The sequence below is a fragment of the Varanus komodoensis genome, unplaced genomic scaffold (assembly GCF_004798865.1).
Source record: "Varanus komodoensis strain SLA01 unplaced genomic scaffold, ASM479886v1 scaffold132, whole genome shotgun sequence".
NCBI classification, from domain to species: domain Eukaryota; kingdom Metazoa; phylum Chordata; class Lepidosauria; order Squamata; family Varanidae; genus Varanus; species Varanus komodoensis.
The window spans coordinates 183,254-200,233 of record NW_025335381.1 but is presented as its reverse complement, the minus strand read 5'-3'; the positions used below and the strand labels follow the sequence as shown (position 1 = coordinate 200,233).

General features: G+C 66.7%; 2 protein-coding genes across 2 annotated transcripts; one reads left to right on the top strand and one right to left on the bottom strand.

Annotated features, from left to right (window-relative positions):
* Window positions 1-968: 968 nt before the first annotated feature.
* IGSF8 (immunoglobulin superfamily member 8) lies at window positions 969-8,693 on the top strand. The gene is made up of 6 exons (XM_044422632.1): window positions 969-1,041; window positions 4,243-4,617; window positions 5,627-6,094; window positions 6,904-7,329; window positions 7,607-7,996; window positions 8,568-8,693. Exons 1-6 carry the CDS (start codon window positions 969-971, stop codon window positions 8,681-8,683), a joined length of 1,848 nt encoding a protein of 615 aa, XP_044278567.1. The 3' UTR covers window positions 8,684-8,693.
* A 3,863-nt stretch (window positions 8,694-12,556) lies between these two features.
* KCNJ9 (potassium inwardly rectifying channel subfamily J member 9) lies at window positions 12,557-14,626 on the bottom strand. The gene is made up of 2 exons (XM_044422631.1): window positions 13,693-14,626; window positions 12,557-12,957 (listed from the first exon to the last, which is right to left on the bottom strand). The coding sequence occupies exons 1-2, from the start codon at window positions 14,624-14,626 to the stop codon at window positions 12,557-12,559; spliced, it is 1,335 nt and encodes a 444-aa protein (XP_044278566.1).
* Window positions 14,627-16,980: the final 2,354 nt, after the last annotated feature.

Here is a 16,980-nt window from a genome sequence, read left to right as displayed (position 1 = left end):
AGGATCCAGAGAGCGAGGCAGCCCACACGCCTCTTCTTGTGGCCATGCGGACTCCCCTGCAAGGCTGGGAAATGCTCTCAGTTCACAAAGGCAGCTCCTCCAGCCAGGGACTTGAGAAAGCTCTGCTGTCCCACATCCGCAGCTGGGGACTGGGAAGCTTTGCTGTCCTCTCTGCTCTGCCCTGGCACCTCCTCCGTTCATTCTTCCGGTGGTGCCCGTCCAAGACCTCGCACCCATCCTCGTGCTTGTAATCATGAATGCCAAGAATAATTTGGGTTCCTTCCGTGACCCCAAAGCCCAGCTTTACCGAGTAATGTGCGCCCAGGTGCCGTCCTGCGATTTCGAATTCCAGGCTCAGCCCTTCGGTGTGTGAGACCTGTCAAGGGTGTAAATATAAGAACCAGTCACATTCTGTTGTTGCTGGTTATCATGTATGTTGTTTATTTACTGTTTTTAGTATTGTAAGCTGTCCTGGGATGACTTTTGTGTCGGATGGGGTAGGAATATTTTAAATAAGTAAATGAATGGATAGTCTATAGAATAGGCATGTGCTGGCTGCAACGGAGCGTTTTAACAATTCTCGCGAGGGGGGCCTGTTTCTGTGCGACTTCCAGGCCGATGTCCTGCCGCCTTCCCTGCTTGGCCTTCCCCGTTTTTCCGCCCCCGGGTCGCCTTCAGTGCAGAGGCTCCCGGGCCAGTTGGCGGGAGGAAGCGCGCGGGGCGGGGTGGTGCTCTGGGCATGCACAGAGTTCCCTCCAGCCTGGCGCGAGCCCTGCGGGCCGGGCCTCCTGCTGCTCGCGGGCGCATCTGGCCGCCGAGGCGGAGGCGGAGAGAGAGAGAGAGAGGGAGGGAGGGGGGCGGGCCCAGGCAGCCGGGAGGGGCCGCGGGCGGCGAGCGGGCGGCGCCCCGCACCTCTTCGGGCCGGGCGCACCGCGCGGCAGCCTCGCCCGCGCCCCCCGCCGCCGGCCATGGATGCTCCCGGGCGCCGCTTGCTCCTCCCGCGGCTGCCGCCGCCGCTGCTGCTGCTGCTGCTGCTGGCCGGTGCGTGCCGGGCGCGGGCGGGCGGGGGGGCTTGGGCCGGGGCGGGAGGCGGCGGGGCTGCGGCGGGAGCGGCTGCCTCGCGTCTGGATGTCGGTCCGCCCGCCCATCCATCCGACGGTCGCCCATCTTGCCTGCGGAGGAGGGCGGGCGGCAGCGGCGGCGGCGGGGCCTCTCCGACCCTGGCGCTCGGACCAGGCGGCGCTCGGCCGCGCAGGGCGCAGGCGGCCTTTGGACCGCGCCGGGGCGCTGCCCGCTCGCCGACTCGCGCCGGCTGCAGCTGGGGGGGGGGGGGCGGCTTGTGGGGCTGCCTGGGTCCCCGAGGAGCGCCCGCGGGCCCCCCGCACAGGGCAGGCGCAGGCCGGAGCTTGGGGTGAGGGGAAGGGGCGCGCGGGCGCAAGCCTCTCCGCCCGAAGGTGTGCTTTGCTGCGCATTTGGTGCGTTAAGCATGCAGCGTTGGCCATCATCCCTGGGTCCCCGAGGTGTTCGCAGGTGCCGTGCCCAGAAGCAGCCAGGACGAGGCTGGTCGGATGGGAGCAGGGGCCCCTTTGGGCCGCATCCTGCTTCGGCACGGTGGAAGCCCTCCCACTGCTGCGGCCACCAAGAGCGACAGGAGGGGCAGGCAAGGCTGGGCTCGCTCGCCCAGCGGGGCCTCCTCGTTGGCGGCCCACATGGCTCCAGCCTGGGAAATTCGCCGGGGCGCTTCCTGGGTCTTTTTGGGGAAATGCGGGTGCTGCTTCTCCCCCGGCCTTCGGGGTGTCTTGGGGACCCTCTCAGCCGAGCGCCTCGCCTTCTGCCCACGCCGTCATTGCTCCTGCCCCCCGCCAGGGGGCGCTGTGCAAAGGAGGTGCAGAAAACCAGGGCACGGCCAGCGGGACGGGTGCTGCCATTTCCGCATGCTGGAGTCGAGGAATTCCTGCGAGGTGTTTCCGGCTTTTGTGAATCCCTGCCTGATCGTAGGAACGTGTGAGGAGCAGCTTGGGGGGTGTTAGAAGTGGGGGGCGAGCCCAGCCTGGCAGAGGCGGACTGTGATGGAGCAGGCAGCCTTTCTCGGGGCAGCTTGTAGGGGCTCTGGACGTGCAGCACCAGCCTGGCGTTCGTGGCTGAGGATCCAGGCTGGGGATGCCCTCTGGGATGGGCAGGAGCCTCCCGGTCTCGGGAATGTGCTTCTGCGGAGGGTCCCGGCCAGCCTCCTGCAGTCCTGGGCGGTCGTGGCCAAGGGTGCCCCACGGCACCGCAGTAGTTCCTCTTCCTCCCCTGTGGGAAAGCTCCCACACGGGACCAGCAGGCCTGGGGCGTGAGACCTCCGTTCCGCAGGTCCCTGGAAGTTGAAATGGCGCCAAACAGGGGCCGGGAATCGGTTCGCGCCGGGAAGAGGTGCAGCCGCAGCCTCCTCTGTCCCCCCTCTGGGCCTGAGCCGGGCTAGTCCTTCCAAGAGCACGCGGCTGAGCTTTGGTGCAGAAGAAGCCCGTCTGTTCTCCGGGTGGCCGGGGTGCAGCCAGCGCGGTGCTGCTCTTCCCCGGGGAGCTCAGCGGAACGGCCGACCCAGGTCCCTCCCGCCGAGCCTGGGCAGCCAGCAGAGGCAGGGGTCTCAGCAGCCAGGGCTGGATGGATCCCACTTGCACCCCCGTCTCTGGGCTCCAGCGGGTGCAACAGAAGCGTCCCTGCGCCGAGGTGTTCGGCAAAGAGGCTCTCCAGCCCGCCCAGGTTGCCGGGGGGGTGGCGTGGACGCGAGGGAGGGGCCAGCCAGGCACGCCCGCTGTTCCCCCATCCGGTTTCCCGGGTGGACTCATTTGGCTTAATGAGTCTGTTATGGAATGAAGTGGCTTCCGTATTTATTGTGTTGCTCGCAGGAGGGACTTTGCTCTCTGCCGAGCATCTGGTGGGGACAGGGCCGTGCAGGTGCCTCGACCCGGCACGTTTTTCAGAGCCGTGCAGCGTCGTGCCCGCTTGAAGAGCATGTGCCACCGTGGCCACGAGCGTGTGCGGCCAGGCGGACGCTTTGGCGGGATGCAGCCTGTTCGGCCGGGGGCTGTGACGGTGAGGGCCGGGGGAGAGCCCCGGCGGGGGTCCGGACTGTGCCGCTTCCGTGTCGGTCCAGTGTGCCGCTGAAGGTGGCGAACGCCCTTCCCGCAGCTTCCAGTCCTGGCTCCAAACGGCACCGAAAAAGCAACCCTGAGCGTATCAACACGCTATTACAATATTAAACCCGCAGATGAAATGGCCGAAACGATAAACGCAACCACAGAAATGCCAAAACGCAAAAATGTGTGGAACGTTTAAATCATGGAGGAAACAGCAATAAAACTGGATGGGCTTAATCTGCTAAGAATGGTGGCGAAGCTGCAGGTGGATCATTTCTGGGAGCTTTTTAAAAGCTGCTTCGTGCGTCGCTTAAATCAAAGCCCACCAAATTACACTTGAGACGGTGAAGATGCCGGTGCGGCTTTGGGGGGAGGGGCGGCATTTTCTAGCTGGTATACAAGCCGTGGCTTGTTTGCGGGATGGGTTCAGACAGAGCGAGAGGCCACCACGTGGAGCTCTGTGTGCACCAGCCCCTTGTCCTTCTCTGGGGACACGGAGCACCAGGCACGGCATGCAGCGCTCTCGGAATGCGCTCCCTAGAGAGGTCCGCCTGTCATTACAGGACCTTTTTATTTGGCCAGTATTTTAACATAAAGTAATTTTAATTGTATTAGATTTATTTAATTTATTTTAAACAGGTTAGTTTTATGCCCAGTTGTGGAATGGTTAATTTATTTTATTTAGGATTTGAAATAATGTTGTAGGCCGTCCAGAGACGACAGGGATGGACGGCCTGCAAATGTTCTAAATAAATAAATAAGTGCAGCTCTGTGCTCCAAGGGCATCTCTCTGGCTTGCTGATGTGCAAGGATCGGGACGTGCCTGTGCACTTGGTTGCCACCAAGTTATTTCTCGTGGGAATGAAGCCTTGGTGGGAAACCCGGAGTACATTTCCCGTCAAGGGTGGATCACAGATGGGCTGTGCCGCTTCGGCGGAATTAACGGATATGCCCTTGGTAGCTCCGTTGCTGCATTAATGACCTGTTTTCCGGCGCTGTACTCAGTCATTAAAATAATTAGAATTAGGGTTGAGCTGCCAGAAGCCCAGTCCCCGTGCTGGTTGTCGTCCGCCAAGCGTCTGCCGCTGGCGTTGCTAACCTCCTGCTGTTTTCCGCACAGCCCTGGCAGAGGCCCGAGAGGTCCACCTCCCTGCGGGGCCCCTGTACCGCGTGGAGGGCACGGTCGTTTCCATCCCCTGCAACGTCACGGAGTACGAGGGACCCACCCTGCAGCATTTTGAGTGGTTCCTGTACCGCCCGTCGGCTCCGGACATCTCCATCGGCGTGATCAGCACCAAGGACCCCACGTTCCCCTACGCCATCTTTGGGGCCCGGGTGCAGGCGGGAGAGGTGTCTGTCCGTCGGCTCCGGGGGGACGCCGTGGAGCTGCGCATCAAGGAGGTCCGCGTGGCGGACATGGGCACCTACGAGTGCTACACGCCGAGCACGGATTCCAAATACCATGGCGCCTACAGCGGCAAGGTGGAGCTGAGAGGTACGCCCGCCGTCTGGGGGGATTTAATTCCCATTTTCTGGGCCAAAAGCACAGTCTGGTAACTCGATGAAATCGCAGGCCTTTGCAGCACACACCCCAGGGAGCGGCGGTGGCCCTTGAGCAGCAGGCAGGCCAGAAAAATCTCCGGGTGGCGAGCAAAGTTCTGGAGAGCAGTTTCCCCGCAGAGATCGGCTTGGGAAGAGCGGCAGGCAAAGGCGCGTCGGCGCTCCTGGCGAGTCGCTCGCCGAGCGGCTGGTGCGCGTGCAGAGTTCTTTGGCATTTACTTCCCGGCCATTTTCCCAGAATTGTCCGAAATGGAGCCACAAAAGGGGGCGAGGCCTCGTTACCTGGAGCAGCGGGTGAGCGGGGGGTGTTAAGGGTGGCAGAGACTGAGGAGAGGTAGGCGAGCTCTTCAGCTTGAGAGGGTCCCTTGGTAAGCGGAAGAGGCTGCCCTGTTTTGGCGCCAAGGTTGCCCCTCCCCCACTCGCCGGTCCGGGGGCCTCTTGGCCATGGGGCCCTGGCAGCCGTCCCAAACTGGCAGGCCGGCACCCTCTCCTTGTCCCTTCTGGGGATGCCGTCTGCTCCGCTTTCTGCTGCCTTGAGGGCCAGAGCAGGCTGGGCGCTTGACCTGAAAGGAAGGATGTCGCACTGTAAGGGCAGGCCCGGAAGAGAACGGCAGCGACTGCGGCCGTTGCTCCACGTTCAGGACGGAGCCAGAAAGGCGAAGGAAACGATCCCGGCCACACTTTTCGGGGCTCCAGCCCTCTGTCCATGGAGGCCACGAAAGGGCGGCAGCTGAGGGGGAGACAGGCCACGGAGGGTGGCTGTGGGCAGCGGGAGGAGTGAGGGAGCCGGGGGGAGCAAGCCACGCGGTCGTCCTGGGGCGCCTTGGGCCTGGCTCGGTGGGTGGCCGAGCCACCGGGGAGCTTCCCCGGCACGGTGCCGGTTGCGCCGCGCTGCCTCCTGGCCCTGCAGCTCCGCTGAACTGAGCACCCCCATCTTTCAACAGTGCTGCCCAACAGGCTGTCGGTGGCCGCCGCCCCCCCACCCCTGGAGCCCCCTCCCCGGAGCCGGGCGGCCACGGGCGCTGCCCTTGCGCAGGTGACGGTCCTGGAGGGCCGGGAGCTCCGGCTGGCGTGCCTGGCGGCGAGCGAGACCCAGCAGCACACCCACCTCGCGGTGTCCTTCAGTGTCTCCGCGCCCCCCGGTGCCAGCGAGCCGCAGGAGGTGATCGGCGTGCGGCGAGATTTCGCCGTGGAGGCCGGGGGGCGTTTCTCGGAGCGGCACGGCGCCCAGGAGCTGTCGCTGGCCAAGCTGGGCCGCCAGGAGTACCGGATGTCTCTGGGCTGGCTGCAGCCCGAGGACTCCGGGAGGTACCACTGCACCGCGGCCGAGTGGATCCAGGACCCCGACGGCAGCTGGCAGAAGATCGTGGAGAAGCGGCTGGCGCTGGCCCAGGTCACCGTCCAGCCCCTCGGTGAGCCTCGCTGGGGCGGGGGGAAGGAGGACCACCACCCGACCCGGCAGCCTCCCCTGCCGAGGGGGCCCTGGACCTTTCCTGGGCCGTGGGGGAGCGGCCCCCACAAACAGCCCTGCGGCCCCCGCCTGGAAAGTCGGTGTGCAGGAGCAGGACCCAGGAGAGCTGGTTCTCGGGAGCGCCCTTGGAGCCGGTCCTCGCAGGGCGCTTCTGGTGCAGACCGGAGCAAGAGGGAGCTGTTCATGCCTCTTGTGGGGGGAGGACGCGGGAACATGCGCCATGATCGCGACTCCTCTCGCATTCTCCCAGGGTTGCCACTGCCCCCGTGAGCCAGGCGAGGCAGCGCCCCTCCCATCATCCCTCGCCACGGGCTGTGCTGCCGGGGCAGCGAGGGCCACATCACCCCCCAGTCACAGGCAAAGCCCTCCCTCCCCCTTGCCCTGGTTCCTCCGTCTGCCCCCAGTGGACCTGTCCCCAGCATGGGGCAGTGGAAGACGCCCCCGTGGCACATCCCCAGAGGCACTGCTCCCCGGCCACCAGCGGGCGCTCTTGTCCGTCTCCGGAGCCCTCTCCGAAGGAGGCCCAGCTCCAGCTTCACCTTATCCCAGGCACCAAGGAGCTGCCAGTTGCTTGGGGCGGAAATGGGATTTTTGCCTCGGGCACACGGCCTCACCCGTGCCCGCAGCCAGTAGCCATCTATCTCCCTCTGCTCGAGCTGGCCGTGAGCTGGGACTGCCGGCCTGCGGCCCCCGCCCTCGCCCCCCGCAAGCCGCTCGCGGGCGCTGACGGCCCCTGTGCTCTGCTTCCAGCCGGCCAGCTGGCCGTGTCCGCCAGCCCCGCCAGTGTCCGCGCCATCTCGGGGGAGGCCCTGGAGCTGCTCTGCAACGTGTCCGGGCCGGCGGCCCTCCTTTCCGCTCCTGCGGCCCTTTCGGTGGGCTGGGAGCTGAGCGGCGGAGCCGGTCCGGAGGGGCGCCTCGTGGCGCAGCTGGAGGTGGACGGCACGGTGGTCCTGGGCGAGAGCTACGCCAACCCCCGCGTGGGAAGGAGGCACGTGTCCCTGCGGAAGCTGCCCTCCCCCCCGGGCTGCTACCTGCTCCGGATCGAGGCGGCCCAGCCGGGGGACGCGGGCGCCTACCGGTGCGTGGTGCAGGTGCTCGTGCGCGCCCCCAGCACGGAGCTCCGTCGCGTGGCCACCGCCCGGTCCGAGGCGGTGGCGGTGGACGTGGCGTCGAAAGGTACGGCCCCCCCGCGGTTCTAATTCGGAGTCTCCCTGGGGTGGGGGCGGAGGGTGGAGCCACAGCCCGTGCTGGCTCGAGCCACGTGGAAGGGACCACGCGGTCTCCTGCCCGCTGACTGCTTCCGTGTGGCTCCTGGTTTAGCCGACAACCCACGGCGCCCATTCCCGGGTGGTTTGGTGGGCCAGGAAACCCAGAGCTTGAGCCGTGGGAGGGGGCCGTGGCGGGCTCAGACCCAGCCACACGCCGTAAGCGCCGTCTCTCCTGCCCCTCGCAGCCGTGGTCCTCGGAGCCGTCGCCTGGCTGCCCTCGCCCACCATCTACCGCGGCGACACGGCGGAGCTGCGCTGCAACGTCTCCGTGGCCTCGGCCGAGGCCGTCCGCCTCGCGCTCAGTTGGTGGGTGGAGGCCGAGCCGCAGGGCGCCATGCTGGCCGCCGTCAGCCGTGAGGGAGTGGCCGCCTTCGGGCCCCGGGCCTCGGGGGGCGCCGTGAGCGTGGACAAGGTCGGGCCCCGGAGCCACCGGCTGCGCCTGCACGGGGTGCAGCCCTCGGACGGCGGGAGGTACCACTGCGCCGTGACCGCCTGGGTGCGCTCCCCCGACCTCAGCTGGTACAACGCCGGCTCCGTCGAGTCCAACGCCGTCTCCATGCACCCATACGCGCTGCGTGAGTCAGGGCGCCCGGGGGGGCGGGGGGCATCTTCCTCCAGCTCCTGTGCCGGCCGCTCTGGGTCCTCACTTCTCACAGAGGCCGGGGGGCGGACCTGGCAGCGGCCCCGGAGCGTGTGGGGCCACCGGCCTCCTTCGGCCAGCGGGGGGTGTCCTTGCGGCGGGGGGCTGAAGGCAAAGCAGGGGGGCGCTTTCGCGGCTTCAGGCCTGTCCCGCCACTGATTTCGGCAGGGCCACATTTCAGGCTTTTGCAGTGGGTGGGGGTGGGACAGAGCCGGCGGGGGCTGGGAAGGAGCAGGGCCTCAGCGGGACCCCTGGCGGGCTGGTGGGGATGGGGCGCAGGGTCGGGGGCTGCCCGCCCGGCCTGAGCTGTTGGGGGCTCCCCTCCGAGGGCCGCAGCTCCCCCTTTTCTTCCCTGGGAAAGGAAGTGGGGGGCACCAGTGGGGCACAGGCTGGGCGGGGAAGGACTGGCCTGGCCCTCCATGGCTGTGCTGAGGCCGGGAGAGGTGTGGCTGGCGGGCCTCGTCCTCCCGGGGCCTGACCGAGACGCGCCTCTTGCCTCCCGCCAGCCATGGACACCCTGTTCGTCCCGCTCCTGGTGGGGGTCTCCAGCGCCCTCTTCACTGGGGTGACCATCCTGGTGGCCGTCACCTGCTGCTTCATGAAGAGGCTCCGCAAGAGGTGAAGGCGGCTGCGGGACAGGTGAGGCTCGGGGCTGCGCATGTGGGCGCCTTCCGCCGGGAAGCAGCGCGTGGCTTGCAAAGGGGGGGGGGGGGGGGGGCAGCCAAGACCATGCGTGGGGGCGCACTGCGGTGGGAGCCCACTGGTGTCCGCAGACGCGCTCTGTGTCCCTCCAGGGTCTCCGCCCGCCCATCTGTGACGTGGCTTCCTGCGGACTCGGGCGATCGTGCCGTGGCCCCACTCCTCGCCCGCTGGGGGGAGCGTCCCCTGCCCCACGGAGGGCTGCGCCCAGCGGGGGGGGAGCCTCCTGGGCCGGGGGTGCCATCCGAGGGGTGCCAAATGAGCGGGGGCCGGGGGTGGCCGCCGCTCCGGCCGAGGGGGTTGGCGCGCGCTCCTTCTGCCCAGGGCCGCTTGCTGGGACCCGCTGGAGCGCCTGGCTGGGACGGCTTCGCGAGGGGCCCGTCCCTGCAGAGCGGCCGTGGCGGAGGAGCCGAGCGGTGTGAGGCCTTCTCGAGAGCCAGCCAAGCGGTGTCTATTTTGTATTTTTCTGTAGAAGCGGAGAAGCTGGCCCCCCCGCCCCCCCCCCGCAGCTCGTTGCTGGAGACCCCGGGGACCCCCTCCAGGTGGCCACCAGTGAAAGGCGACGCTCCGAACACCCGGAAGGCCGGCCGGGGAGGCTCCCGTCGCCCGGCGGCTCCCTGGACTGGCCCACGGGTGGCCGTGGCAGTGGCGCTTGCGAGAACCTGTGCATTGCGGTGCACCGTGTTTGGGGGGGTTTGTGTTCGGTGGGGGAGGACTCTTGGCTTGCGCCCCCGAAGTCTTGCCGCCGCCTGTTCCTCGGAGAGGAGCCCCTCGTGTCCGCCCTGCAGGCAGGCAGCGGCTGCACCCCAAAAGGAGCCCATGCTCCCCAGGTGCTGAGCCTGCCATCCCTCGGCCGGGAGTCCTGGGAAGGAGGGTGCCCAGCCCTGCTGGCCGCCGGTGCTGCGGGGCGTCTTCCGGGGTGGCCGTCCTCCGAGCGCGTGTTCCCGCCAGCCGGGCAAGAGCAGCGGGAGCCGAAGGGCACGGAGGAGCTGCAGGAAGAATCCGCCGAGAAGCTGTGAAGCCAGTTTTGGGTCATTGGTGTTTATTTTTGTATCTGTGCCAGCACTGAACTCGGGAGGTGGGTGGGGGGCAGACCTGTGCTGGGGGGAGGCCTGGCGATGTCCCGATGGGCCCGGCAGCAGCAGGCCCGCCCGCCCGCAGCTGGACGTGCCATCGTGCCGGATGCTTGTAGGAGGAACTGTGTCCGAAGGAGCACTCGGGTGCGGTGGGAGAGGCGTGTGTTGTCCGACGCCCTGGAGGCTGTTCAGGGGGTGTTTATTGCTTTTGCCTGGCTTAGTAATAAATCGGGAGCTGCCTTCTGTGTTGCTGTCGTGTGCCGTCCCGGGAGCCCCGGGCCCGGCCTCAGTGCTGGAGAGACCATTTGTGGGGAAGCCGGAGAGCGCCATGCCTGCGCGAACCATGGGGCACGAGGGAGGGAAGGGCCCCCTGCCTCGCCCTCCAGGCAGGGCAGGACTGGCATTCCCGCTGCCCCTCCGAGCAGCCGCTCCTGCCAAGTGAGCTGGCCCACCTTCCCCTTCCCTCGTCGGCAGCCTTGGAGCCTGCTGCTCACCCCACACAGTTCCCATGGCACCAGAGAAGGAGCTTCCCCGCATCCGCTTGGGCCAGGCCATGATTGGCAAAGCAGAGCCCCCTCCAGGCGGCAGAACGGAGAGCTGAAAGGCTGGCTTAGAGTTAAGCCTGCGCGTGAAGCCTCTGTGGATTAAGTGTCCTTTGGGGGGGGGGGCAAGGGCTCCCTTCGCCGTGTGCGTCTTTTGAGAGTCCCTCTCATCGGGGCTTGGTGGATTTGGGGCTCTGGGGGCCGTGGCCAGGCCCCCCTCCCGACACTCGCCAACGCTCCTCACCCAGGGGAAAGGACGGCGCAGGCAGGCCGGCCCTGCTGCCCTCTGGTGTGTGCTGGCTCTGAGAAGTGCCTTCTCGGGGGCGAGGTGTGGTGGAACCTCAGAGCGGAGGCATGAACGCGGGGGCCTTTGCCTGCGGATGGGCCTGCGGGGGCCGTCTTCACGGGGCAGGGCCGGAGTGCCGTGGGGGCTGGCGTTGCACAGCCCAGTGCCGGACCCCCTGGAGCGCCGTGTCGGCCTTTCTGTCCAGGGAATGGCCCAGAGCCGGGGAAGCACCCCGCTCGGCCACAGTGGGTGGCTGGGAGATGGGCAGGACAATCCCGCTGCCGGGCCTGACCCCCTGCACCCGGGCACTGATTCAGACACCAAGTCGGGGGGGGGGGCACTTGCCCGGGGCGATGGGTGGGTGCAGCTGCCGCGGAGCTTTTCACAGCAGGCCCAGGCAGCCCGGGCACAGCAGGGCCCCTTTCCAGCTCCAGGACTCGCTTCGCAACCCACCACTTCCCCAAAAGGGCAGACCGGCCATGCACTCGGTTTCCTTTTTCCTTCACGGCAAGACGAAGCATTTCCACCGCCAAGCTGGGTGCCCCCGACATCCGGGCATGTCTAGTGTAAACACAGCCCTGGCAGAGAGAGAAGGGATGCCAGAGTAGGGGCACTGAAGCTTCCCCCCCCATAAGAGTATTGGGTTCCCCCAAAAGCAGGTGACAGTGATGGGCCCCCGATCCGCCATTTGAAAAAGGGGGTTTTTAAGTCTGATGTATTTATTTCAAAATATTTCCTTGCTTGTGTCGGCCCGATGCTGGTGCCACAAACTCTGGAGCCTCCCTGGGAAAGGGTCTTTTTCTCCCCCGATCCGGAAGAGTCTGGCCGCCCCATGAGCCACTGGCCAGTGGAGGGACCCCGAGGAAGCAAGCCCCAGGCTGTGCAGCACCCTCTAGCCTGCGCCTGTGCAGCCGTGGCGTGGTCCCCATGATCCACGCCGTGGGCCTTGGGCAAGCGCTCGGGTTGAGACCTCCTTGCCCAGCGTTGGGTCGCCTGCTGGGCTGCACCTGTGCCGGGGGTGGATGTGCGGGGTGGGGCTTGTAGGAATGCTGTGCGGGGGTCTCTGCATGCGTGGGGGGGCTCACTCCATCGGGCCCCCCTGGCTGCCTCGTCCCCCCCGCTCTGCTGCAGCCCACACCAGAGAAGTGGCCTTCCCGGCTCGCCTGGTTGCCGCGTGGAGGGTCTGGGGTGGGCCGGGGCCTGAAGGAGCAGCTGGGCCCCTGCCTGCCCAGCACAGCTGGAACCTGTCGGGCTGGGGAGCTGGCGGAGGTCCGCACAGCGGCCGGGGTCCCGGCTCACCCTGGGATCCTGTGCAGCCACATTGGTCCACCCGAGTCCTGGGGGTGCTCAGGGCTGCCGGGCCTCATCCAGAAGCAACGGCGCAAATGCTTGCCTTGTGGGGTTCCTCACGTCAAAGGCTGGCTGGGCATGTGCAGGACAGGCGCTGGCACTGGGTGAGCCGTGTGTGGAGTGCCCCACAGAAGAACGAGGAGGCTGACCAAGCAGGGTGGGGGAGGCCTGGTTGGGGAGTGAAGTCTGAGGTGTGCCGCATCCGCCCAACCTGAGCCTCTGCCCCCTTCTCGCACCCATGCTCGGGCGCCCGCCCGCTGCCCCCCGTCCCTCTCCCGGCCCACACGATGCAGCGTAACCCCCTCAGATCCAGAGAGGGTCTTGGGTGGCCTGCAGTCTGCCTCTCGAAAGTTGTCTTTCCTGCGCACGGCCCAGTCCCTTGCCCCTCTGCTGACGCAAATCACACCTTTCGCTTCCACACCTGGGGCCAGGCCAGGCGGCTCCCCGCAGGTGCCAGGAAGCCGGAGTGGGGCCAGGCCCCAGCTGCTTGCCTCGCTGAGCCCCAGCCGAGCGCCTCTCCAGCTCGCCCTCCGGCAGTGGAGTTACACCTTGGACTCGCTCTCCAGGCTGGTGAGGTTGCCGTTCCTCGCCGTGCCGCCCTCCGGCCCATCGTCGGCTTTCTCGCGCTTCTCCTCCGCCCCATCGTCCACTTCCCCGTCCTTCTCCGGCCCATCTTCCACTCCCTCTTGCTTCTCCTCAGTCCCGTCTTCCACTTTCTCGTCCAGCCGGCTCGGGATCGACCAGTACAGGTGGGCGTCCATGCGAGCCGCCGCGTCGCACAGCTCCCGGGCGCTGCAGCTGGGGGTGGGCACCTCGAAGGTCAGGTGGAAGCTGTTGTAGTCCACCTCGTAGAAGCCGTCCTCGAGGGACAGGACGGACATGAAGCGGTGCCCCCACAGCACCTCGTCCACCAGGTACGAGCTCCGTGCTTGGCACGTCATCCCTGTGCAGGAGACAGGAGAGATGGCAGCCGCAGGGCGGGGGGCTCGTTCGGGGCCGGCTTCCTTGCCAGCCCCACTGGCGGCATCCCTGGAGCCCTGCCCAGAGAGGCCGGCCGGGCCGCGTCCCCCCCCCCCCCCCGCGGCTGCCCCTGGGGTCCCTGCCCTCGTGGGCCGCGTCTCCATCCCCGAGCAGCATCCCGGCCGGTCGCTGTGGCGATGGACGCAGCACCGGCAGCCGGCTTATGTAACCCCACGTTATATGTATTCGTTCGTTTGTTTGTTTGCTTTTGAATTCACGTGCTGCCCGCTAATCCTAGGCCACTTGCAGTAAAATACTATAAATAACCAGAAAACCAGTTAAAAACCACATTGAAAATATTACTGTTGATACTTGTAACTAAGTAAGCAGAACCCCAGCTATCAAAAATAAACAATTGAGGACTGAGAAAAGAAGCCTCTTCACCTGCCACTGAAGAGACAAGAGAGCCAGTGCTGGGTGAATCTCTCTGGGGGCTCTTCCATAGTTGGGGGGCAGCGAGCCAGGGCGGGCCCTGGGACCGGGGAGCTGGTGCCGGGAGGGGCGCCCTGGCCTTTCGAAGGGAGGGGAAGCCGCACGAAGGTAGGTGGTCGGGGGGCAGGGCTGCCAGGAGCCCCACCGGGGACCCCAGGCCAAGGGGGCGCCCGGGGGGGCAGAAGAAGTGGGGGGCAGGGCCCCCGAGCCAGGAAACTGCACTTGCCTGTCGCCTCCACCATCCCCTCCAGGATGACGACGATCTCGAACTCGTCCTTCCTGAGCTGCTCCTTGGAGACCTCCCAGAAGGGGCTCTGCTCGTTGATCTCGTGGCTGATGATGAGGGGCGAGACCAGGAAGAGGCGGTCGTCGCCCGTCTCGAAGCCCACGTTGATGTCCGTCTGGTTGAGCGGGATGAACTCGCCCTCCTGCGTCTGCTTGGACTTGATCAGCTTGGCCCGGATGGAGGCCTCCACGATGTGCGAGTTGCGCAGGTCGCCCACGCGGAACATGAGGCAGAGGCGGTCGTCCCGCAGGGAGATGACGGCGTGCGAGGAGAAGACCAGCGTCTCGGCCCGCTTGTTGGGCTGGGAGATCTTGACGAACATGCAGCCCACCATGAAGGCGTTGACCATGGAGCCCAGGATGGCCTGCAGCAGCAGCAGCACGATGCCCTCGGGGCACTTGTCCGTGATGACGCGGTGCCCGTAGCCGATGGTGGTCTCCGTCTCGATGGAGAAGAGGAAGGCCGAGACGAAGCCGTTCAGGTTGTTGACGCAGGGCGTCCAGGCGTCGTCGCCCAGGTGCTCCAGGTCGCCCCGGCAGTAGGCGATGAGCCACCAGATGAGGCCGAAGAAGAGCCAGGTGACGGCGTAGGCCAGGATGAACACCAGCAGGCTGAAGCGCCACTTGAGGTCCACCAGGGTGGTGAAGATGTCGGTCAGGTAGCGGTAGGTCTCGTGCACGTTCCCGTGCTGCACGTTGCACTTGCCGTCCTTCTCCACGTACCGCTGGCGCCCCCGCCGCTTCTCGGGCTCCTCGGGCTCCTCGCCCAGGCGCTTCAGGGCCGTGGACTTGGGCGGGCGGGAGGCGAGCCCTGCCTTGGCCTTGGACACGGGGGTCTCGGGGAGGGCGGAGAGCGCCGCGTTCTCTTTCGCCATCTTAGCTCCTGGGGGGCCGGCGCGGCTCCTTCGCATCTGCAGAGAAACATGGAAACAGGGCGAGTTGGAAGGGACCTTCCTGGCCATCTAGTCTGACCCCCGGCTCCAGCTGGCTCTGCTCATGACATGCCTGCCCTGAGCATGTCCAGACTAACAGAAGCAGAGTGAGAAAGAAAGGAAAAGGAGAGAGAGAGGGCGAGGAAGGGGGGCTGAGGAGGGTGCCAGTTCTCCAGTGGGGGACACGGTGGCTGGGCTGCGGGAATCGGCTGCTGTTCAGCCCTGCTGCCTTCGGACGTACCCATGAAAAGGGCTGCAGTTTTCTTGGCTTCCAGTTCCAGCATCTGCGTGATCTTTACATGTTTTCAAGGAGATGTTTGCCTGAGCGCAAGCGGGGCCTGCAGCCTGGGTAGGGGGCCTGCTCCATAGCCGAGTGCAGGGCGTCCGGGTGGATTTCCTGCCTGGCATTGGCCCTGTCGGATGGGGCCGATGGGCACTGGCACGCACCTCAGGGAAGCTTCTGGCATCCCAAGTGCACCGTGCTGGTGCCCCAGTGGTGGCGCATCTGGCATCGGCCCGGGGGCGGGGGTTGCACAAAGTCACAGCAGCCCTGTCCCTGCGTCTTCCGGCCACGTCTGGGTGTTCCGGGGTGGATTTTTGTGCTGGTTTTGAGCAAAGGGCAAGTTCGAGGTCTCCGTCTCGGGGGGCCTGCGCAGAGCGTCAGAACTGCGGCTGCTGCTCAAGGGCAGGGACTGCCACACTCGCTGCAGACTCAGACCCGACTGGGGCCCGCACGGGGCACGGAGGGCGGCTGTGAGAGGCACCCACCTGCCGATGCCTTCCAGGCCAACGTAGGGCCCGGGAAGCCTCCTCCACACCATCACCCACGCCATCCCGGGCGGGGGGGGGGTGGTTATGCCAGAGCCTTGTGGCCCCGTCAGGCCAGCGGAAGGAATGTGGCATCGGTTTCCCCAGACTAGATTCGGGACGGGAGCATGGCTAGAGCCCGGCCTACCTGATGGAGCATCCCCCAGTTCTGTGGAGCGTCGCCCCCAGCAATCAGGAGGTCACAGGGGGGCTTGCTTGCATGTCTGCTGAACCAGGCAGATGGGACAACCCCCCCCATGCTCCCCAGGAGACTCGAGTCCCCAGGATACAGCAGGGTAGCTTTGTTTCGCTGGCTCGTCAATGGAGCCCTGCCAAGGGACCCCCCCGCAACCCTCCCACACCCACTGCGCCACTGATCCTGCCCCCCCAGGCCATCCGGTACCCCTGGTGGAGCGGGAAAGGGGCCAACGGCACTGCAGAAATACCCGGCTCACCCCCCCGCCTTGTGGGTCCAAGGCCCCCAGGTGGGTGCGGGGAGGCGGCCTGCCAAGCGCAGCTCCAGGCAGCCCTTTCCCCGGCAGGCTCTGGAGCGGGTGGCCAGATCTATTCCTGGATGGTGAGAGGCAAACACCCATGAGGGAGGCGGTGCACACGGGGGATATTCTCGGGGGGTGGGGGGCTCACAGCCCCCCCGCCGCAGGCCTCGGGAGCAGAACCCACGGCGGGCCCGAGCCCAGCACAGCCGGGCACCGCAGGAGTGGCCACGGGGACGGCTTTCCCTGCGCAGGGGCCCTCCCCCGTGGCCTCGATTCCTCGTGGCCATCGCTGCGGCCACGTCCGCCCCTTGCCCTCCGCACACCAGCCCCCAGGGCGGCGGGCCAAGCCAGGCGCCGCTCGAACCTGGGCGCTCGGACTTTCAGGGCTGCCTTCCCGAGATCCAGCCCAAAGGAACTTGGACAGACCCCCTTGCTCCCGCTCTCGCAGAGCCGGGTTCACCCCTCTGAGCTGCCTGGCGGAGCTTCCCCCGCCCCAGGGCCTTTCTAAGAAACACCCACTCCGACGCAAAAATAGCCCTGTGAATCATGGCCTGCCCTTGCCCGACGCAGCAGCGCCGCCTGCCCCGGCTCCCTGCGGGGGGGCCGCCTGCCCCCGCTGCACCCTTGCTGGGTGCTCTGTCCCGGAGGAAGCCCTGGGGGGCAGCAGGGGAGGGGCAAGGGCACCAGGCGCCGGTGGCAGCCCTCCCTGTGCCGTGCCCTCCAGAGGCTGCCAGTGCCACAGGCGCCTGGTGCCCAGAGGCTCTGGCTGGTGGCCGGTCCCTGGGGGACCCGCCTGGAGCTCTGGCCCGTCCTCCGCAGGCTCCTGGGGAGGGGGCACAAGCCGCGAAGGCACCAGGAGGCTTCCCCAGGGCTCCCCAGCCGCGGGTGGGTGCGTGGGTGGGTTTGGGGCATTTGGCCTGCGCCCAGGTCCCCCGTGGCCCCACTAAGTGGGGCTTGGACTCCCCCACGGCCCAGGGTCGGTGTCAGCATAAA

What these genes read in the sequence shown, in the direction of transcription:
- IGSF8 (XM_044422632.1), top strand. Translation starts at nt 969, where the DNA reads ATGGATGCTCCCGGGCGCCGCTTGCTCCTCCCGCGGCTGCCGCCGCCG. An exon ending in GCTGCTGCTGCTGCTGGCCG is followed by an intron (nt 1,042 to 4,242) that starts GTGCGTGCCGGG and finishes TTTTCCGCACAG; the next exon opens with CCCTGGCAGAGGCCCGAGAG. An exon ending in GGTGGACGTGGCGTCGAAAG is followed by an intron (nt 7,330 to 7,606) that starts GTACGGCCCCCC and finishes TGCCCCTCGCAG; the next exon opens with CCGTGGTCCTCGGAGCCGTC.
- KCNJ9 (XM_044422631.1), bottom strand. Translation starts at nt 14,626, where the DNA reads ATGGCGAAAGAGAACGCGGCGCTCTCCGCCCTCCCCGAGACCCCCGTG. An exon ending in GGGGATGGTGGAGGCGACAG is followed by an intron (nt 12,958 to 13,692) that starts GCAAGTGCAGTT and finishes TCTCCTGCACAG; the next exon opens with GGATGACGTGCCAAGCACGG.